The 23,833-nt window shown below is 41.3% G+C and overlaps 1 protein-coding gene across 1 annotated transcript in view; it reads left to right on the top strand.

The window, feature by feature from the left end:
* Positions 1–23,833, top strand: part of zfpm2a (zinc finger protein, FOG family member 2a) — a 143,042-nt gene that overhangs the window by 33,529 nt on the left and 85,680 nt on the right. Inside the window, exons 2-3 of the mRNA XM_042490344.1 lie at positions 3,829–3,987; positions 12,306–12,407. Of these exons, the coding sequence (XP_042346278.1) occupies positions 3,829–3,987; positions 12,306–12,407 (261 nt within the window). The remainder of the gene's footprint in view (positions 1–3,828; positions 3,988–12,305; positions 12,408–23,833) is intronic.

The raw sequence follows: 23,833 nt of genomic DNA, 5'->3' as shown, positions 1-23,833 counted from the left end.
AGTCGGCAGAGGAAGAGTCTGATGAATGTAGATGATACAGTTCAGGGTGGAGGGTGTGGATGACGGGGCTGTGGGGGGGTGTTGCAGGGATACCTGGACATTGACCCTGATTGAGAGGAAGTTCAGACAGGGGGCAGTTTCCTAAAACATCCTCTTAAAATTGAGCAGATATGATTCTTTGTGTCAGGATGATTTCAGCAAACCAAGCTTTTCTCGAGACAGTGAAGCTCATAAATTAGCACTTGAAAGTCTGACCTGAACAGCTGTCAGACTTACTGGAAGAGACTGTAGGACTGCGACTAATAATTATTCTCTTTATTAATCTAATGATTATTTTTCATGATTATTTATTCATTGAAGTGGTTCCCAACCTTTTTGATTTGTGACCCCTTAAAATGAGTCTTACAGTGGCATAAGATAGTCAGACAGGCCCATGTGTAATTTTGTTATAGATTGCTCTTGACTATTTTACAAAAAAAAAAGAAAACTAAGACAGAGATGAGTTTGTCTTTTTGAGGGCATATATATATAGGAGATCGCAAAATATTCAGTTCGACACAAGCGATTCTTTGAACACCAGTGAATCTCTGAGATGGCTGGGGCTTGGCAATGTATTGATATTATGTATATATTGTGGTAGAAGATTGGATATTGTCTTAGATTTTTGTTATTGTAATATCACAAGTGTTGGTTTTCTCCTGCTTTTAAAGGCTGCGTTACAGTAAAGTGATGTAATTTTCTAAACTTACCAGACAGTTCTAGCTGTTCGCGTGTTTGGCTTTTCCTGTGTAGTCACTATATCCTCATTACTGGTCATTATTTATCTAAAATGTCATTGTGTAAATATTTTGTGAAGCACCAAAATTCAACCTTACAATATTGTGGAAGTATTAATATTGAGTTATTTGGGCAAAATATTGTGATTTGTCATATTCAGAGAGCCCTAGAGGTGGCTCTCTGAATCACTTGCAATGGTCTTTTATCTACACAGTGTTTGAGGGCAGGCTCTCTCTAATTTGATAAAGAAAAAAAAAATCAGAGAAAAGTCATATTTGATCAGCAAAAAAGCCATCACAAGTTCTGAGAGTGCAAAGTAACATCTCCTGATGTTAAAAAGCCCTGAGATATTCAACTTAAAATGATATAGATCATGAATTAAATGGCATTCCAGCTGTGTAAATTAGACTCTGTCTTTTGTTGATTGGCTTTTCTGTGTTTTTATGTGGTTTTAAAGGTTTTAGAAATGTAACAGGACGTTTGAAAGCTCAAATGCATATTACAAATTTGAAACAAGCTTCCATTTTATAGTGTTTTTACTTTTGTAAAGAGTATAACAGTTTAAGACACCCACGTGGAAAAATAATGATTTGTAGATTATGTCACAAGGACAGGACAGGTGCAAATAGTAAAAGGCACCACATAGATTCCCAAAAGATATCCAAATAAGTTTCCTAAACAGGGTATCTTCTGTGTGTTTCATTCCAAGATTTACACATTCTTGTGTCTGGTTTAATGAGTGCAGCATTTTAAAGCAGACTGTGTTGTTTTCTGTTGGCGACGTGGGATGGGGACGCTCCCTCTCCGCGGTGTCATTGGCCATCTGAACTCGGGAGGAGGCTCGATAAGAGGGTGAAGCAGCAGACATTCCTCTGGCCCAATTCGTCAGCAGACCCCTATAGAAATGCACCAACAAGCGCGGGTCACACAGCGAATGTGACAGGATTTTAAACAGTACACAACTAAATATAGCAGGGACGCCACTATCAGAAAATGAGTTAGGAGTGTGGTGCTAGTCGTTTAGAAAGTCATTATTCTTATCAATGCTGTCTCTGAAATAATTTCAGGTCTCTCCATGCAATGAATACTGTATAATAAACTAAACATGTGAGAATGCAAACTTTGGTAATCTACGCAGTGCCCAAGAAGTAGCCATCAGACCCTCCTTTAATGTCTGCGACTGGGTGGAGTATTTCATTTTTCCATATTCAGTAAGGCCTCCAGTGTCTTTATCAGTTTGAAAACGCTCCATTTAGTTACTATCTGTTAGAGTGGGGAAGTGAGATGCCCTTATTCTGAGTCTATTAAACCTCAATTCTATCTCATCTTATCTCCCTAATCTTTGTGTCTTATTGACCATGAAGTTTATCTTTAATCTCCCTTTACCCTTATTATCGCGCAACACTGTAGGTCTATTTTCTACGGTGCAATGGTGCTGCTGTATTTGCCGGCAACAGAGGAAGAATCGTTTAGTTGTACACACAGTTCTTATTCAGCTGTGTAATGGAATGTGTACAGAGTGTGTGTATAGAAATGTATTTCCCCGCTTTCTTTCACACTGTCCTCAATTGCCTTGGCAGGAGCTTTTAACGCCAGTCATACAATCTCCCCTTGATACTGCGATATTTATCTCTCGGTATCATCTTAAGCGATGGTAGACTCATCGAGTCACTTCACGCCTCACTTCACTCCTCGGCGAATCAGCAGAAGGCATCAGATAAGATCATAAAACTGTATCCTAATTTAAAAGCAGCACTCTGCCTCCGCAGTGTCTATTAGAGATCTGTGTGCTAATTCTTTTCATGTCTGGGGCTCCTGCAGATGTAGGCTTCTACAAAGGAGTAATTTATAAGACTAATGAAAAGAGCAAGCAGTTTGTGGACATCAGGGGGGTCTTTTATGAGGCTCGGTGCGGGGAAGAAAGAGAAACAGGAGAGCCCCACTTTCTGCACTGAAATTATTGCTTTATTAAAGCTGAGGGGCTCACTCCCGCTACAATAGAACAAACACATTGAAAGGTGTCGAGAGGATATCAGTGCACTCTGTTTGAGCTCCAGAATGATGCACAAGAGGCTGCAACATAGCTCATGTGTGACAGGCGGAAGCGGAGACGGCATCTCGCAGGCAGCGATGGCAGCACTTTTGATATGATTATTCCTTAAAACACAGCTCGAGATTTTTTTTTAAAGAAAACGATGCAAGTTTCTTGTACTATTTCAAAAGTGTTCCATCACTTCTTTTGCTATGTAAATTCATGTGCAGACATTGGTTTTTGGTTGGCAAGATGCACATTATCTTAATAACATTCGAATGCTGGATGAGATGTTTTTTCAGAACTAATACAATTCAGGTAGCAGTACAGTAATTCCATCAACGTCCTTGATTGAAGCAAAAATGGTAATATGCAAATACCAAAAGAGATGTACAGCTACAAGCGAAACTCTGAAATCATTTAGATTTAAAGAAATAATATTGCACAGAGGGGGGAAAACATTAATCACACGGAAAAGTGTCTCCTTTAAGATTGCACTGGTGTATTACCCGGAGGCATGGAATGTAAATGGAAAATCAACATTGTACCCTGTGATAAGGCTAACAAATTAATAAAAGTATTTTCTTTCCTCCTCCCATGCTGATGCCTGTGTGAAAAGTCTGGAAAGGAACTTTTTTTTCCTTTCCACCGTCTGTGTGAGGTTTTGTTTTGCAGGTAGCGGATTAACATCGATGCTCACCTTGGCTGCAAGTCAGCTTGTTTTTCAGAAAGCGCCACTGTCTCAAAGGGCTTTTTCAATCACTACAATAAAAGCACCTTTGTAGAATATAATGGTGAAATAATTTTCTTTATTGACATGGCTTTATCTTTGTCTGTCATGTATGTCTGAACATGGAGAGTATAGACATATGCTGCTGCGCTTTGAGTTCCATCTGCATTTGTGGTATCGCAACAAAAGCAGAGGAAGACTTTTTTTTTGAGAGCCTGAAGGATGTGATGAAACTGCTGAACATCTCCCTTGTGTGTATATGTATGTGTCTGTGTGTGCGTTCCCTCAGGTCCTCTGGAGGATGGCCTGGAGGAAGAGGAGGAGGAATGCGTCTCCGAGGAGAACGAGCTCCTGGCCAAAGACGAGTTCTCGGTGGAGGAGAACTTTCCCCCTGAGTTTGAGACGGAGAACATGGGCTGTGAAGACATGGAGTACTTCTGCAACAAAGGTGAGGATCACTAACTTATTCAAAAAAAAAAAAAGAATCCTCTTTTTAATACCTAATATGTGACAATATGTTACGCCGCCCCTCGTGCCAAGCATCAAAAATAAGTTAAACTCCTGCTAATGACTTCTATTGAAATTCCTCAACATGTTCAAATCAAACCTGGCAGAACTTGTATCCGTGTGCGAGTTTCTCCCGCATCACTGCTTTGAGTTGAAACTATCCATTCTGATATTTGATCCCCGGCAATCCACCCAAGAGCAGTGGTTTGATCTGAGAGAGAGATGGCATCAGCAACACTGGCTCTCCCTCTGTGATAGTGCTGTGAAGGTGTGCTACGGTACACCAATGCACTGGAGAGCGTAGCACTTCCCTTTGAGCCGGCGCTAAAGCTCTGTGAACACTCAGCAGCACCTGCTACTGCTCGGAGGTCCAGCACTATAAAGCGCCTTAGCATCGCCAAATGCGCCCGAGCCCTCTTTGAACTCCAATTCAATTAGATTGCTTCTTTGTATGTTTGTTTCATTTCGGTCACACCTTGCCATCACAGGAGCTAATTTGTGGTCTGCTCCAGGTTACAGTGTGAAGATGACAGACTTGTCCCGCCTCCCCAACCCCCCACCCCCTCCCCCCCCACGGCCCCCGCCCCACCCCCTCCCCCCTCCCCCCACCTCCTTCCTACCCCCCGGTCGCGTGGCTTTCACTACCCCAGGTGTCCCCACTCTTACTGGCGCACGGATGCCATAAATTTGACTTTTTAATGAAGAACCAATGCTTTGAATGTCTGCCTCCTCTTTCTCCTTTTCAAAGGGAAAATTGTTTAGAATTATTTCTTCACACTTCTAAACTGATGTGCCTCGTGGGATTACATTATTGAAAGGAAAATAAATCTTTCATGTTTCAGGTAGGCTATGCCCCGGTAATCGTATCAATAATGTTTTCCTTTTGTTCTCGGGGAAAAGTTGAACGGCGCAATTGTTCGGAAATTGCAATTACCAGCGACGCTTCGTTTGCCTTACCCTTTGTCTCCATCGTAATGTGTCCTTACACAAACTTCAAAGTGGAATGTATGGTCTTGTAATAACCCAGTAGCTATGAAAGAGATGGTGCGGTGCACGCTGGTGGCTACAGCTCAAAAAAAGAAAGTACAACTTCTGAAAATCTTCAAAGAACCTTGTCAGAAGCGTTTGATATTTCCATTGTTTTGGATGTGTGAGGAATTGGGCCTCAAATCTCCTTCACATGTTTATGAATAACACTAAATAGCAATCCCAAATGTCAAATACCACTTTTTGGGGAAAGCAGTAATCTGTTCCTTGTCATACACAAGCCTTACTAGTCAGATTTCTTTTTTTTTTTATTCCTTTGCTATCTAAGCTTACAGAAGCTAAGTCTCCCATTGCCTCCTAAGACCTAAATGATGTACTATCCACATTCTTTTTTTTTTCCTTGTGGCAAGTTGTGCGCAATCATCAGGTGTAGCCATTTTCCCCCATGATCCCTTCCTCAATTAGATCTATTTAAAACTAATGTCAGAGTGGCTTAAATTTACCCCACTTATGTGAAACTGCCGTGAATTAAACGGGACGCAATCCTGGAGGCATTAAATGGTTTAAGTGTGTTATTCCTCGACTATAGGAGGAAAAAGAGAGCCCCCTTGATTAACTAAACCCTCTCAAATGTGATGGCGTGCTGTAATTAGCCCTGTGCGGACTTGAACGTGGGTTTTAAAGCAGCCACTCATCCCATGGCCTTTATCTTCTGCTGCTTCCCGGAGAATAAGGTCTCCCGTGTAAGGTTCCTCCACTGAGCAGTGACTCTCTGGTCTTAGCTTAGCCTTGTATCTGTGTAGTCACTCTCTGAAATGGGCTTGTCAGGGGGACCTAAAACCTCCATTAAAAGTTTCAGTCTATAATAGGTATTAAAAAGCTGTAGGAACACAAAGAGGAGTACCAATTTTCATTAACATATGAAGCACTTATTAACTTTGATCAGAGTGCGGTGAAGTAGCAAAGCCGCTTAAAGGCGCAAAGGTCAAGAAGTTGAATGCCACCAAAGACTCAGTCATTTGCCTTACCCTTGCAGAAAAGGGACTCCCCAGATAAGTGCATGGAGCACCTTGACGTCCCATCTTGGTCTGAGGCTCAGGAACCTCGAAATTGGCTGATGGTTGACTCCATAACCTGTTTAGTTAATGGTGTCGTGGCTCTCTATGGTTTTTGGTGCTTTCGTGGATGTGGTTTGGGAGATGCTAGCGGATCACATAAAGAGGCCTGTTAGCCATGGAACATAAATGATGCTAAACAGTGAGATTAATACATTGTAAAAGGAGAAGTGACCTACATTTCCCAATGCATTTTCCTCTAAAGCCCCTCCTGTATTATCTGTAGAGGTTCCTAACCTTTTAGACTTGTGATCTGTTTACTGCCCTCATCACAAGTTGCATGTGTCTATGTGGTGTGACCAGCTCACCAACAACAGTGATTCTTTTCTTTTAATTTTTTTTATAAAGCCCCTTTACCACTGGACAAAGAAACCACTAATACCATCTAATATCTGGCTTTTATATTAAATGGGAAAAGTTACAATCTGCATTCATTCCTGGGACAAATTATGCAGTCGCCATGGGTATTAATAAGGTCCAGTTACAAATTTTTACCCATTTTCCGGCACAATACATTAACATGCAGCCACAAATACTGTCCATCCCTGTCCAAGCAGTGCTCAAACGTCATTTCAGATCTGTCTGCTGAGTTTGAAAGAAAGACTGATTAAGTAACTGTCTCGATGCTGCTCTGTAGTGTTTACTGACCTGTTTTCTGGCAAGTTTGTGACATCAGTCAAAAAAATTATTTTTTCACTGATATTATTTGTTTCTTTTTTTTGTTTTAGCAGATTTTATCAAGTTTAAAAAAAAAGGGTATAGGGTAAGGTGTTTGAAATATCTTCAGAGGCCTAAAAGGTAAACTAACCCAGTAATTCACAAGACAACAATAAGATATAGTTATATAAATAAAGCTTACTTTGTGTAGTAGAGCAATGTTTTTGAGCTCTCCTTGTTATTAGTCATCTTATGACGCCGCAGTAGTGGGAAGTAACTCAGGTACTCCACATAAGTACATTTTTGAGGTATTTTTACAGCACTTTACTTGAGTATTTTTATTTTATGCTGCTCCAACTTCAACTCTATTACATTTACAGGTAAATTTTGTGCAATTTACTCAACTACTGTTTTATAAGTTAAGTTATTCGTTACTTTGCAGGCTCAGATTTTAGATACAACAGAAATATACCACAAATTATACATGGTATACTTTTTATTGATTCAACTCCCCAAAGTAGACCAGCCATGTCAGTGCATCAATCATAACAATACAAGATTACATATCAGTTTTTGAAAGGGTCCATTCTACATAATGACTGCACTTCATTATGTTAGTGAAGTGTATTTTGATGATCATACTTTAATAATAATACTGTATTTTTAGTAAATTTTGAAATGACGGACTTTTACTTGTAGCAGAGTAAAGATGCAACAATTAATGGATTATTCAGTTAGTTTTCAACCATTAAATTACTCGCCAACCAATTGTACAATTGAAATTTGATTAATTTTAAAGAAAAAAAAATCTAAATTCTATGATTCCACTTCTTAAATGTGAAAAATTTCTGTTTCTTTACTCCTCCATGACAGAAGATCGAATATCTTTGGGGCTGTGACAAAATAAGACATTTGAGGTCATGCTGTCTTCTTGGGCTTTGGGAAACACTAATTGACATATCTGATATTTTCTAATATTTTATAGATGAAACAACTAATCGATTTATTGAAAAAATAATAAAAAGATTAAGTAGCTGCTATTTGGGGGGGGGGTCAGTGTTGGGAACTTAAGCATCAGTATTATCAGTAATAAAGGAAACTGTAGGCCTAAGCTATTACAGTTACAGTTGTAGCACTCATCTGCCATTACATGAATGTCAGTGACACTCAACATAATGTTAGTGAAACAACATACGTGGGTGTGAAATGAAGCAGCTTGCTGGAATAGTAAAGCCCCGGAGAGAAGGAACTGTGTTTTAATAAACATGGAATTAGAGGGGGTCTGCAACCTATTGAGATCTCTGGGAGAAAAAACACAACAAAAAAAACGGCCATATATCTAAAGAAATAACCTTGGCTTTCCCTGCGATTTAAACAGAATCTTACCTCAAACAACTTTTCCTGCTCGGTCAATTTCACATTTATGGAGCTCAGCTTGTGAAGAGTCCACAGTCGACTCCACAGCAAAGATTTATACTCTATTGACACACCTGGCTCCATAATTGTAAGAAAGATACCTTTTTTATATACACTGAGTGGAATCTTTTTTTACTGAAATTGTGAAATTTCACCTTGCTGTTTCACCCCCTCTTTTATTGTTGGCTATCTATGAAGTTCAGCACAGGGTGTTGCCACAAGCTGTTCCCTTTGTGCGTTCCAAGTCTTGTCTGATGACAAATGACTTCCTTAGTTAGCTCTGACAGTAAATTTACATGTCATTTCATGTATCTCATTTCCTCGATGTAAAACACCTTTTTTGTGAAGTAAAACAACATGATGTTTTTTCCCCTCAGCTCAAACCACTTGATTCTGATGCCGTTGTGAGTGTCTATGTGTCAGGAGACATCAAGCACAACTAATGTGAACATATTGCACTCTTCTGCAGCGTTCTCCTCAAATTACAAAAATTATAATGTGGGCAGAAATGTTTTTATCACAGTGGAAGTGAGGAGTGAAAGCTCAGGACTGCACAAGCTGTACTTAACAACGCAAATAACAAACCCACCTTGACCCTTCAAATAACCTCTTAGTGAGTAATTTGACTTGCAGCGGTCAGAGACATACAGTAACAAACAGAAAGTGGCAGAATTAATTATGCCACTCTTTGTGTAACACAGAAGTAATCAGAATCTCCAGCAACACAGGAGGAAGATCTCCTTGGCGCTTTCGCCACAGCTGCCAGTGCCCAGAATGGTAAATGTGGAATTTTAATGCACAGTTGATGCTGGAGAATATGGGGAAATGCTAATTTGTGGTGCGATAAGATGAATCGAGTCATCCCTTTAGCCCCATTTGACTCAGTGGAGGAAATTAATCATTAATGTTTGTTAAGTATGACAATCTAACTGGGCCAGATCTACATGCTCAGAGACTGAGGCAGAGCGAGATAAAGACCCAGGCTGCAGACAGGGAGGAAAACTGCCAGATTCTGTAATGATGGGAATTTATTGGCATTTAAAGAGACAGTGGCAAGGCATTTCACTAATAGCCTCCCTCCATTGGAGTGCTCTGCCTGCCACAAATTGCATGCAATTCAAACCTATTTTTCAGATAGCAGAGAAGTCTTACAGCTATGCTTGACTTTGGTGAAAAAGGTTGCTTCCTGGAATTGACTTTATCTGTTGCTGCATAATCTGCATCAACAACCGAATATGCAATATCAGCTGACTACCACTACCACTGCTGGGGGGATAGCATACACCCCCCCCTTGCTAATATTACATTCTGAAAATTGTTCCTCCAATACTAGCAAGATTGGGTTTTGAAAAGTGGCAGTGGGTTGAAGTCATCAAGCCTAGAATTCAGTAACATGTAGAACTCTGCAATCTCATGCCAAGACTTAAAAATACTTATACTCCATTTTGCAGAAATTGCAACCTGTCTGTGGACTCAGTGGTCAGGATTAGAGTGCTCTGAGCACCTTAAAGTCACATGCGAGAGATTGACATTTTCAAGGGCTTCCTTGGCAGAGACAATGCTAAAAGGGAGAGAAAAAGCCAATATGACTTTGTTGCTACCTTGCTCCAGGAATTGTTTGTGTAAATCGCCTATAAGCTTATTGACCTGAATGCGTAGCGCGCTGCGTGTGACTGCGATTTGGCTAGAGAGCTGTCCTTTGATAGAGCGGCGATAGGGCTGATTTTAACAGCTCACTGGCTCCTCTTGCATGCCCGCCAACCCTGCACCCAGCAGGCCGCCTCGCCTCGCCTCGCCTCCCCACCTCCCCCCCTCGTCCCTTCTGTTCTGTTCTCTCACTCAACCTTAAGTATCTCCATTTGATTGCACAGGGAAAGGAACCTAAGCCAGATGTAAATTATGATCTAGGTGATAATGTAGAGGATGATCATTGACAATCTGTCTCCCTTGATAAGACAGCAGAGGGTTTCAATTCAAATTATGAAACAAGGCAGTCTCTATTACTTATAGTGAATGAAATGGAGCACCTCAATCAATCTGTCTATATCAGAAAGGTCAAAATTCCTATATCGGTTCAAAGCATAAAAATGGGTATCCGTCTGTGTTGCAGGTTTTTATCAAACCCACACTGTAAGCAAAGCAGCGCTGCTTCAGCACTTCTTCCTCTACTGTGCTTTTTCCTAGTGACATTTGTGCAGGAAACTTCATCAAAGCCCTGTGACATTGTTCCCTGTGAGGTTGCCTGGGCGATTGTGTTTAAAATGCATTGCAAACTGTGTTAGATAGAAGGCAGAAAATCCTTAATCACTGCTTAATTAAGGAATCATCTTGTAGCTTCATTTCCCGGGCTGTAATTAAACACTTCCAATACGTTTCGTTACAGGGCTTAACATGTTCGCCTGAGATCAAGGTAGTGCCTTTAATGTTATCTCGCCGGCTTTTTTTAAACTCCGCTCCATTGGAAGGAACTGTTGATACACGCCTTTTGTTATCCTCGTCATAATACGAGCCTAGTATGCTAAAGAGGTTCTCCAGGCCCAACAATAAATAGTGGGGGGAATTTAGTTGAGTGGGCTCCCTGATAATATACTGGGAAATGGAAGGGGAGAAATCGCCAGCCCAAGCAGACACTTGCATAAGCAAAACTGGGTCATAATGACCTCATGTACTGTAAGTAGGACATTTCTGCAGACTTCCCCTCAGTATCTCTTTTTTTTTCTTCGTATACATCTCTTTTCGTGCAAGGCAGAAAGCTGACATCCTTTTGGCAATGTTTGCTACCTTCTTTGAAGTGAGCCATGTCAAAAAAAGCTAAACAAGCATGGTGTGTGTGCTTGATCTGGAGATTAACCTAACTGAGGACGGACGGCGCTGGAGTGAAGTAGTGTGTGTCCCGTGGCAGTTGTCACTGGAAGTGTGATAACTAACACTCTGAAATGCTTTTTTGGGAAGCTGTGGGGGGAAAATCAGATACAGATGTAGTAAACAACCACATGACAACAAAGTGTATGTATCATATTTGGTGAAAAGTGTGATTTTTTTTTTTATGACATGCTGTTGAAGCCACATCTTTATTGTCTTTGTCATCCTAATATATTCACATTTAAATCTACACATCGATCCCCCTTTTTTTTTCCTTGTGGAGTGTGTGAAGTGTAGTAATCCATTGTAGTAATCCAGGCCTGTCCTTGACCGTTCACTATTGGGTTTAAAACATCAAAGGGATGAAAACGATATAGCGACAAAAGTGAGAGAAATGTTCCTCCACAAACTATCAACTACCACTACATGCCCCGAGCAGATTTGCTCTTACTTGCCCGAGTTTTGAGAGACACTGTGCAACCACTGTGTCAGCCACATTGGATTTATTCAGAGCACCACACTAGGGGCACCTACTAAGCACTGATTTATGTGCCTATAAACTTTGAGAACAAACTGTGCTTACTGTAGACATGCAAAAATAGATTTTTTTTACAGTAAGTGCATCTCAGAGTGCTCAACCAGTCTGTGTTACTGCTGCACACTTGGAGGCGGAGTCTGTTTAACAAGGTCTTTAAGCACTTACATCCTGGAGAGAGATACCCAAATATCCCTTAGCATGGTCTGTGTGAGCCCCGAGACTGTAAATCAGCCCTACATCCTATAACACACATTCTAGCTCGCTCCACAATAGATCAAACGGTAATAAATAGCCACCTCTCTCCCACACATTGCTTTCCTTCCTGTTCCATGGGGCTTCCTCCTGTTCCTGCGAGCACTCATGGGAACTCCTTTTACATAAAAGTGTGCAGCTGGATGTGGTGAGCTCACTGCAAATATACATAGACAGAACTATAAAAACACAGTCACACACAATGACAATGTCTTCAGGTTGTGACACACTCAAATATTACGGGAAATGGTCTTAAAACAGAATGGTTTTTGCTGGGATGATATCCAAAGTCCGTAGAATCTACCCTTTGGAAGGGCAGCACAGTCCATAATGCAGTGCTTGATTAAATTAGGTTTCTGAGCATTAAAATTGGATTGAGTGCTACTCACTTTGTTCTGTGTGCTTTATGGGATTTTTTTTTCTGCCTTTCAGGAGAGGAAGATGGCAACCGAGAAGGAGGAGAGTCGGAGATGGATGGGCCGGGCGAGAAGACCAGGCATACCGCTGTGGGGCAAGATGAATGGGATGGCCCAAGTAAGAAAAGTTTTCATATCATCTTCCTAGACAACATCTGACAAATATAACTACATTTAATGCTCCCTCATTCATGAAATTCCTGGAAAAGTCATGAAAAACTGTTTTCCAGGCCTGGATATGGTTTGGAATTATAAAAATAATTTGAAAAATGTTTCAATATACATTTTTTGGCTATTGTTAAAATGTTGTAAATGTTCATAAACATCCCTAAACATGTCTGACTTATTGATTTACAATCTAGATCTGCACGTCATGACTGATTGTAACTAGTATCACATGATTGGCGTATGCAGCTAGTTTGTGGCGGGAATGTCTGGTGAGCGAGTAAAGTTAGCAAGCTCTCACAGTCTGCTTGTCCACAAATGCTTGCTATGTATTAAATAATGATTTAAATGTGGTTTTCTAACAGCAAGTATAATACATAGCTCAGGATGTCCGAGTGGATAAAGCAGGCGCCCCATGAATGAAGGCAGTGTCCTTGCTGCAGTGGCAGCAGGTTCAATTCCAGCTCGAGGCCCTTTGCTGCATGTCATCCCCTCTCTCTCCCTTTCATGATATTGATCTGGCCTATCTAATAAAGGCAAAAATGCCCCAAAAATAATCTTAAAAAAGTATAATACATAGCTCGAAAGAGGCAGACCCTAGCCCAGGGGTCAGCAACCTGTAGCTCCTTAGCCCCTCTCCAGTTGCTCCCTCAGGCCTTGACAACAAATGATGTGGTAATGAATAACTATTATTATTATTTTAAACATTAATTTTGTAAAAAAAAAAAAAAAAGTTGCCTATACACCAAAAAAAAAAAAGTTTTAACATTACGTCAGCTACAATGTGTCATCAGTCTATGGCCTGGTGTTTTTTTCTCCACATTTTTCTGAACCTACATAGTGGTGGCTAGTGCTGAGTCTCCCTAGCTAGCCTAGTAATGGATTCCAAATCCAAAAAAGTATTTAATAGTGTGTGGATAGATTTGTTTGTTTTCTCCACCAATGCTGCAAAGTTTAAGTACCAAGTAATCATAAATTGTCCACTGCAAAGTAGCAACCTTGTGATAAAACATATGATTGAATGCTCATGTAGACCTATTAGTAATGACTTAAAAGGCTGTGCTTTATTATAAGGCTCAAACATGTTTTGTGGCTCCAGACAAAAAAAACATGTTTTTTTTTTTTGTTTGCTTTGATAGTAAAGGTTACAGACCCTTGCTCCAGCCCCACTCTATGTAAGTTCTGCACCAATTCGTTTGAGATTGGTAACATGGGGAAACCGGCTCTGGTAAGCCACGCTAAAGGGAAAAAACATCAAGACAACCAAAAAAGTTTGCAAGCACTGACACATATTCTATGTCTCCCATAGCCAAACCTGATAATGTTACTGCTTCTACCACTGCAGCAAGCATCGGTATAGCTGCAAGACAACATCAACTAACCAACCCATTGCCTCATCTAATGATCTGCTTACCTATTTTAGTTTACTTTTAAAAAGTCGTGGAAATAGGGTAATTTGTTATAGAAACGTTTTTAAAACTTAATATGTGTGGGAACCTTGTAAATGCAATGCATGATGCATAGTTTGAGATTAGGTATTTGAATAGAAAAAGTGCATTACAATTTTTATTGACACTTCTGGCTTAAAAGTAAGAAACAGTATGTCTTGAATAGCAACTATAGATGGACAAATGAGTCAGAAGCTACTTCAGCTGAATGTACGCCCACCAATCAGTTAACAGTACATTCAATTACCAACAGCTGCTCACTCAAAAAAGCAGGTTTATCTTTTTTTTTATAAAGTAATCTGTAATGCAATGCAGATGTAGCTTTTTTGAAGAGTTTACAACACATTTTTTAATCTTGTTTTGCCCTTTTACTAAAAGTAACTTCATCAAAGTGATGGATAATACATTGAACAAGATAGTTGCACAGCAATTACTGCTCAGCAATAGCTTGCACCCACACTGCTGAACACACAAAATGTGATTCCTTTTAATGCATAAAATGACCTCAAGAATTTATTGCAGGTACACGCGTTTGTAGAAAAGAGAGAGAGAGAGGGAAAAGAAGAGAGAGCGAGGGAGAGAGGGAGAAAAAAGTGGATTTGGGCAAGTTGTGCTTGCTAGCTCGAAGCCCCCCGGGGTGTGTATTTTATACTGACAGTGAATCAGTGTTATCGCACCTATCAGATAATGCATTTATCATTAAATTTCACATTTGCATTTAAATCTGGGGAAGGAAATGAGCATTGCTGGCTAAAGATAAGAACGCCGGGACGACAGTAATAAACCATCACTGTGATCAGTCAGGAGACAGGGCTGAGGGGGTCAGCTCAGAACTATGGGGGCCATGACAAAAAGAAGGCATCACATGCGGAAAAAGGCCCTTTTGGGCGAGAAAATGCTGAGCTTAAAAATACTGCTTTGAAAAGGAGGGACGGGATGTAGCATGACTAGATGTATGACTGACTGTAATTATCCTTCCCCCCTTCTACTTAGCCATCAGAATGAGAATTAGAGGCTCAGAAACAAACTGCTGGACAGGCAGCAGAGAGAGAGAGGAGGAAGACTTGAGTTTCATACGAGTAAAGTGCCTCTTGCATACAGTGAGGATGGCTGAACTGCAGAGGAGGTGATGTGGGACATGATGCCCATTTCATGTTTTACTAAACCGCAGCCTGAGTGGCTCAGAGTTATCGAGTGACATCCAGTTTGAGGACTTCAGCACTGTATCCTAATCTCTGCTGTAGTACAAACTGAAAAATGACATTTAGCACATGGCTGCATTTAAGTTAAAGAAACATACTAGTATATATAGTATTGAGTGTTTTGTGGCTGTGCTGAAGGGGGGAGGGGAAGACAGCAAACTTGAAATTTATTTATTTATTTTTTAATGCATGTGTTTGTCTTTGGGTTTAGGCAAGTAAAGGTACTGTAGTTAGGTTTAGGAAAAGAAACATTGAGGACGTATCTTAAAATGACTAAAAGTTCATATGGTTTGGACCATGCATCACCAAGGAAAGTTCGGATTTTTACGACCCATCCACCACACCAACAATACCACTCAAGACTTTCCCCTTGTTTACCCCTGTCAGCTCATTGGTCAAAAGATAGCAGCCTTTCAAAATACATAGGATGTACGAGGTTAGGTTGTTCGTATGAAAACATATGAACAGTTTCAGTAATTATGGCAGGATACCACAAATAACTGAATGTGTGGGGAAATCCTGATATATGTTAACAATCAATTCAGGTTTATTAAAAAAAACATAAATATTCTGGTGGTAATCAACATGTAACTCTCTCGACATCTCTATGATATGATGCTCTACGCTGAGGCATTCGTGCCCCTCCTCTGTTTTCTCAATGGGCAGCCCAGAGTGGGCAGAAATTAATCTTGCTGCATAATAATGCCATTCACTCTCCCATCATGGCTGCCATGAAAGGTCATTTCCCTTTTTAATTTTTCCCATTGTGCTGGAAAAGTCAGATGGGCATGTTATAATTTGAATAAAGAGGGGAATCAGACAATCAGATAGGAACATTTGAAATGACATGACTTCCTGTTCAAAGCGATTAAAAGCAAATTTATTTAGTTTGAGACTGTCTCCCCTTTAATCTCTTTGTAAATGTTCAGATAGTTGAGCATTCAAAAGTTCTTTGTTATTCTTTGGCTTAAGTTTAAGCAGGTGTGATTATGATCACCAACAGATAATTTTTAATCACCGCGAGTGTGCATCTGAATAGGATGTGTAATGGCCGTTACATAAAAAGAGAGTGAAGCCTTTTAATGAGGTGGGCTAACTCGGAACATGCCCACCTGCTTTGGTGATTCTATTGAAGCACCTCCATACCGTTTCCCTTTTGCTGAGTAACAACAAAAGCCTTTACAATCTACATCCTTTAATTGAACTTTTTTTTTCTGTCCCTGCATTTCATCTCCACTTTAGTAACTCATGTCAAGTGCTGTCCGCGATTGCCCCCTGTTCTCTGATTGTCTTTCTGTCTGTAACAGCAGAGGAGCGTACAGAATGACTCACTATTAATCTGATAGCTGCCTCTTCTGTGCTGTGCAGAGTGCTGGGTCTCTGATGTGGAACACCCAGCGAGTTCCCTTTCTCTCCCCTCGTCTCTACAAGTATGTCCTTAAGCAAATCTGCACACTGATCTTCTGTTCATTTCTCGTCACGGATGTTTCGCAATCAGCCACTGATTTGGGAGATAGCGTGTCATGCTTTTCTATTCATTTTCATGGACTGGCGGTGATAGGAATCTGACTCTGTCTCTCTCATTCTCTCTCCCACTCGCTCTCCTCTAGGCTAATTGGGAGTGGTGTGTGTTAGCTAGCTAACTCTGCTAATGAACTTGTTCTCAGCCTTATCTAAATGCGTGCTCATGTAAACTACACCCCCTTATGAAAGTCATGGAAATCCAGGGTTCGTTAAGAGCGCTGTAATTATGATCACTGCCGTTTCTAGTAAGAGTTCAGCCTGTGAGATACCATTTGTTTCAGTGTGATATTCAATCATACATACAGTATGTAAAACTATTAACATATCTATAAATTTACATTAATGAATAAATATCTTGCAGATTTAAAGGTGTACTGGCCTTTATTATGCAGTCTGTGTTGTCCACCAATGAGGTAATGAAGGTAGGCTGCTAATATATATATATAAGTAAAAATGTATTTAATCCCACCCCCTCTCCATAAGTCATTGAATTTTAATTAGCTAGCTTCCTTATTCTAATCAAGTCTTTATAAATATTCCTCACAATAGGTAGAGATGACATTAAAATACAACTTAGTTGTGCTCCAATGCAGAAGTTTGCATTTGAATAAATAATGAAACATTATTACTCTCCACCAAGTTCAGTTTCCTCATCACAGCCACTTACCCCATAACCCTTTTAAGTTCAGGGGGAGTTTTCCAAGGTCTAATGAAAATAACCCTGATGATGTCATTGAGGTTATTTCGTCTTTAGCGTGGACTACAAATTTTAATCAGAAAGCCTGTAATACAAACTGGGGGCATGAACTTTGAAAAAAATGGCCATTTAACAGGCAGGGAGGCTTTAGCTAGAGATGCGATTGAGTTGCATTGTGGGAAATGTAGGATCCAATGTTTCAGGGGCTTGACTTGTACTTAATACAAAAAGTTAAGATATTTCAGGCTCTGCTGCTTTGAATCTTTTTTCCCTTAAATTTCCCAGACATATACTCGGTTTTAACTACACCTTTTTTGCGCAAATGATGGTTGCTTTGCATATCCTGCATACGTTTGGAGTGTGAGTAGTGTACATCCTCAGAAATTAACACAGTAATAGCACACACTATCTGCACAACATGCTTGATACATACTAATTAACGATTGCCCCACTGCCACATTTTAGGCCGTGTTTCACAATTATCTCAGTATTGACAATAGTTACTTCCTCGAGTGCTGCCATGTTTATTGTTTACATTGTAAATCAGGAAGTTTTGTACGGTTTCTACAAGGCGAGTAAGTGAAGAATTCATTCTGTTAACGTACGGTTAACAAGCAAGTATGTCCCCCATTATGGAATGCAATGCAATATTAAATTGCTTTAGTGTCCCTTCAACACATAATATTATCGACAACATTTAACACAACATGTAAACATTATTGATATTTTCAAATTAAATAAATTGATTTTTATTTTGGTTATTAAGTCCCAAAAGCAAAAAAAAAACCCTATACATAGACCCTGGCACATTCTCCAGTAATTTTATCAGTATTACTAAAATTGCAGTTGCATTTTCAAGAACCTTATTTTAGGAGTGACTGCTACTGTAACTGTCAGTTTGCAGCTGGGGTGCTCTAAATCCCACAGTGCTTAAACTGTACTTTTTAACTTCTAATGCCAAGCTATTGTGCCTTTGTATCATACATAGTAGTGACCTCAGGATCTAAGATATTTCAGCAAATACACATAAAATAAGACACACAGCAAAGAAGGAGATACAGAAGGAGATGAGTGTGACAGAGAGGTAACAGAAGCCATGTGATCACCTTGTCCACAAATCTCCTCTCTTGGCTGTCCCTGACGGCCGGCGTGGCCCAGCTTGCTCAGCTCCTGGTGCCAGCTGGGCATCGGCCAGGGCGAGGCAGGGTCAGCTGAAAGAGTGGCCATCTGAGAGTTTACCTGACGGTCAGACACAGACGGAGCACAAGCAGAGACCTCCCCCCCCCCCCCCACCCCCCCCCCTAAAAACCCTATCCATTTCCATCCACCCCCTTCCTTTCCCCTTTAAAGACATCAAACATGCACATGCTGAAAACGCAGCTTCACTCAGATGTAAAAACTCTCGAGTCTCATTTTTGACTCCAGCCAACCCAGAAGGGTCTCTGGCCGATCCGTCTTCTTCCAGTCTCCAAAAAAAAAAAAAAAAAACAATAACCATTTCAGGTTTAATGCACATATGTCATGCTAGGAGAATTGGAGGACCAGATGGCCACGATACTGTGGCAGGTGCCTCAACAAATGTTTGCGGTTGCCCGTGCTGCTATTTATATCATGGTGAAACACAGACACGCAAATATTTGCAAAAGGACAGTGGGCCCTTTTTGTTGGGAGTCAAAGTGATCAGCAAAATAAACAGATGGGATTAAACCTTTTGGGCATCAGTCACCTGAACTTTGAAATTCCCTCAGTTCATCTAAAGAAACTTCTTGTTGTCGAGGAAAAAGCTAAAAGGAATGTGGGGGATTTTTCTGTATTGAGATGATTTTGCTTAATTGTAATCAACAGTTCATATTTTTGCATTTTAGTCGAAGAAGATTTTCAACATTTGAACTGAAATGAAAGTAAAGTGACCCAAACTCCAGCACAAATACAGCAAAAAACTTTTAAATTCTTGCACAGCGACAGTCCGTTCGAGCACAGTTCAGTCAGGTTGCTCTCAGTAAACAAGGCATTTTCTAACTCAGCACCCAAGTCCATTATAAAGTCAGGGTGTCGTCAAGGAAGGAGGGGCGAGCCGAAATGAGAGAGAGAGACAAACGGAGCACCCAGATGCAGATTAGGCTGCAGAAGATGAGGGTGTAAAAGGGATTTAATGGTAGGATGGATTAGAGAAATCCTTGTAACAATGTTAAATAATTATGGTTCCAGCCGAGATCAAAGCGCCATTGATTGAACCCCTCAAGCCTTCAGCACACAGAGTCTTGGAAAGCAAAGATTGGTAAACTAGTGCTCAGACCACTCCGGCTGCTCCAGTTAAATTGGATTGGAAATATTAGGATATAGATGAATCCTTCAGGAGGCTTTCGCAAAGCTTTTGTCACCGGAAATGTAGCTTGGGAACGGTATGAAAGGTTTGATAGTGTACTGTCTCGACAGAATCATAAGACGAGGGTGTCGCAGCTGTCTCCACTGATACCTAAGCGTTTTAAGTAGACTTATAGACACACTTGACTGTTATATCAGCAAACTGAAAACTTTCAGTGCAGGCTTTCATTCAAGGTTTTATTTTTTTGTACCCCCCTCTCTTCGTCTTGTAATCAAGAAATTTGGACGTGCATCATGGCAATTCTCTCTCAGAAAAGGAAAGGTTTTATCTCGCTCCTCCAGGGGTTTATTCAAAGTCTTCAGACAAGTCTCACAAAACATGAATGACACTGAGATTGCTGATACTGATGATGAAAGTCCATCATCAGCTTCTCTGTGAGTTGCAGGCCCTGAGTGATGTAAAATTAAATTGCAATCAAAGAGCTATGTGTAAACATTGTCCGCCTTTTTTCCCCCCCAAATACATTCATTTCTTAGGAGATTGCTGATGAAGGCTTTATACTATATGCATTACCTGTGTGTGGAGAAAACACCTTCCCCCACTGCCACCGCCACACACATATTTTTCTCACCAATTCACAATGTGTGATTATAATGATGAAATATGCAACAAGAGATTAGACAAATCACTGTACTCCGATGCTGCATCGTCTTGATGCAAATTTAGTCACTGATCCGCTATACTAAGAGGCTTTATGGAGGAACTTCATGGTTGTTAGTTATATAATCTAAAATAGGGCAAAATGCAATCACTGTTCTTATCATCTGAGGAAGATGTCACTATATTCTAGTTTTGTGTGGGATGTGGCACACTGAGAATGCCTTTAATAAGATAATTCACTCCCAACCATTTTGTCCAGCTGAATCTGTGTCCACTTTACAATGCCGTCTTTTTTACTCTGATTACTATTTCACACTCGCAAGTCAAAAGAGAAGAAAACGAAAGCCAAATATGAAGCTGACTTAAAGCGCGGCTGGTGGTGCTGTTTCTGCCCCCAGGGACTTGACATCCATCGCGTCTTTCTTTAGCTCTCTGAATATGTTTGTTCTGCAGTGCTTACCCTCCCAGGCGCTGTAGCTGCACACGTTTTTCTAAGAGGTATCATTGTAATTGGTTGAATATTTGATGTGTGTATTTAGCATTAACATGGAGACACTCGTGCAAGCGGTGCTAGGGGGATATAACGCTGGGTAAACTCTGGGTTGCTCGACTGAAACTTAGTCGCGTGTGAATTTTCATTTCTTTTGGCTCCCTTTTTTAAATAAAACTACACAGTATGTTTGAATGCATGAATTTACAAGGCTTCTTTTTTTTTGCAAAAAGTGCTTTCTGATGTTTCGTATGCATGACTCACTTCCATTGAGTTTGGTGTCCTCACATTATTATTTGGCCATAGGAATGCACTCCCATCCAAGCCACATCCCTCCAAAACCCCCTTCTCTTTCTCTCTCTCTCTCTCTCACATACACACACACACACACACACACACACACACACACACTCATGCACAGCCTTCACACTGATAGGTATTGATATCAGAACAGTGCCCCCCGCCAGTGAAGGCCTCTCATTGGTGATGAACAGCTGGGCCCAGCTTTGGCCCCCGCTGGTCACGCCAATTCCACCTCCCTCCTTCTTTTTTTTCTGTTCAGGGGTGGCGGGGGGTGGGGCCCGCTTGTCAAGTGAATTAAAATACCAAATAATAGTAATAATAATGATAATAAAAAGTTAATAAAAAATGGCATGTTCCTCCCTGATTGTGCGGGTGTTGTGGTATTCAATTATGCAATTTTCATTGGCATATTAATCATCTTTTCAACAAACAAGCCGCCGTTAATTAAAGCAAAGCATGGATAAAGACGTGTTGCCGGATCATCACTCCGTTTATCACCGCGCGCAGACCCGCAGTTAAGTAAATTCAGGCTGTGAGATGAATTTCAATGGTCTCCCTGTTTCTTGCTCTGTGTGTTTGTGTGTATGTGTGTGTGTGTGTGTGGAGTTAGCCGTGTATTTGTGCACATTGTGTTTGGAGGTGTGGTTAGTGACGTTTCATGTCAGTCTGTGTGGGAAATTACTGTTGAGAATTACTTCAATTGTTTAATACAGACCTCCGATTCATGTGGGAGGTCTCTTTTTTAATTTTTTTTCTTGACTCTGATTATGACTGCCACTGTTCAGATGAGTCAGACTGACTCCAGTTGACTGAATTTAGATTTTTCCTTTGCCTCTCAGTGGCCACACAGTGTGCAGAGGAGGCCAGTGGAACTATATGACATCTCTGTACACACAATGCTCTGCCCATTCTCCTTGTCTCTTTTTCTCCTGCTTTTTCTGTGCCGCCTCTGTGCTTTGCTCATTGGTGGGAGGGGATGGAGATTATTCAGGATCTGGTAAGATATGGGCTCCTCTAATCATAGCTCAGTGCCTCTACTGTCATTCAGTCACTAAATATAAGTGGAGGGGGGTGTCCTGGTGACGGGAGCAGCCAGACAGCCATGCAAGTACTTGAGTTCCGCCAGCAGGAGAAAAAAAAGAACTCGAGGCATCTGTAGACATGTCGCCTCGTCCCTGTCCCTCATTGTGGAGCAACTTTATCAGCAGCAGCCGCTCACCCACTTGCTAAACTGGAGGGGCCGGTCGTCTCTTAACTTAAACATAAGATCTTTGTGGTTTGAAGCACTCGGCTGCTCTGTGCTCCCAATGTGGATCTGAAAGGCAAACACGACTCCAGTGTCGCCCATCACAAAATCACACCTCATGGAAAAACTTGTTTCTGCTGTGTTAGCTCGAATCTAAATGCACTCAAACAGACTGTTGCACTGGAGCAACATCCTAGCCCCCCCCACCCCCCCAATCCTCCACCACCACCTCCACCAAAGAAGAAAAAGGAGAGATGATGGAGAAAGAAAGAGAGAGGGAGGGAGAGAGCAAGGAAGAGGAAGAGTAGGAAAGAGATGGAGATGGAGGAGGAGGAGTGAGAGAGGGGGAGAGAGAAAAGTCAAAAACCTCCACATAACAATGCCGGAGAAAAATCAGAACATTTTCCACCGAAAGATGGGCCATTTCCAAATCCTTGTGCCCTATCAGACAAATTAAAGTAAATCAAGCATGAAATGAAGCAGAAGAGCCCGGAGATAAGGCTCCTTTAAGTCGTTTACAGATTAGGACAGAGAGAGAGAGAGAGAGAGGGAGAGGTGCATCTGGTCTCTGGCAGTGAAGGAGGCTAGTTTCTCATTTCACAATAGCAGCCTGTGTATAGGATTACTCTCCCCTGTCACCGACATGAGGAGCAGTGGGGGAATAGACGTCCACAAAATGTGTCTAAATATGTCCCCTCAGAAAATGTTTCGAACCGAAAACCTCTCAGTGTCGGCCAGATGTGACATGCGATAAACAAACATGTCACACGCAGCGTCTGACCCGGTGTACCGTCCTGATTTGTTTGTTATTTCAGTCGCCTCTTCACCTTTTTCTTATGCTCAAGTGGCTTCATCACCGCGCGGCTTAAAAAATTCAAATGAATTCAGGATTGGCTGAGCGGCGTCACGTGATTGTACGGCTGTCAGCTCCTATGCGCATGTTAAGCACGCCTCAGATCAGGTTTGGGGAAGGCGGGAAGGGGAGGTGGCGGAGGTGGTGAGGGGGGTGTTGTACAAATTATATTCTCAAAATGTGATTTTGTTTTAATATTGCGTCGCTGTGTAAACGGGGTTGTTTAATATGTACGTCATACTTCTATTTTCTGTCTTACATCAACAGATTAATTGCTGTTTTATTTTAGTACTCGCAAATAATCAAAACATAATTATGGAGCTAGTTGCTCATGGAGGAACGATATTTTACAGTGCACACACACACAGGCACACACTCCCATCTCATTCATGCATGCACGCAAATGCAGGCAGGAGCTAAACAACCCCCCCCCCCCCCCCCCCCCCCCCCCACACCCCCCCCCCCAACACCACCACACACCCCACGCACACACCCACGCGGCCCGCGGCCCCCCCTCCCACCCCCCCCCCCCCCCCCCCCCCCCCACACTCTCACACACACACTCACACACACACACACACACAGAGGCACCCACACAAGGCAGGGGTGCGCTGCTCTTTGATGCCGCCC

The sequence above is a fragment of the Plectropomus leopardus genome, chromosome 7, assembly GCF_008729295.1.
Source record: "Plectropomus leopardus isolate mb chromosome 7, YSFRI_Pleo_2.0, whole genome shotgun sequence".
In the NCBI taxonomy this organism is placed as follows: Eukaryota; Metazoa; Chordata; class Actinopteri; order Perciformes; family Serranidae; genus Plectropomus; species Plectropomus leopardus.
Note: the sequence above shows the minus strand (reverse complement) of the source record. Positions and strands in the feature narration are given on the sequence as shown.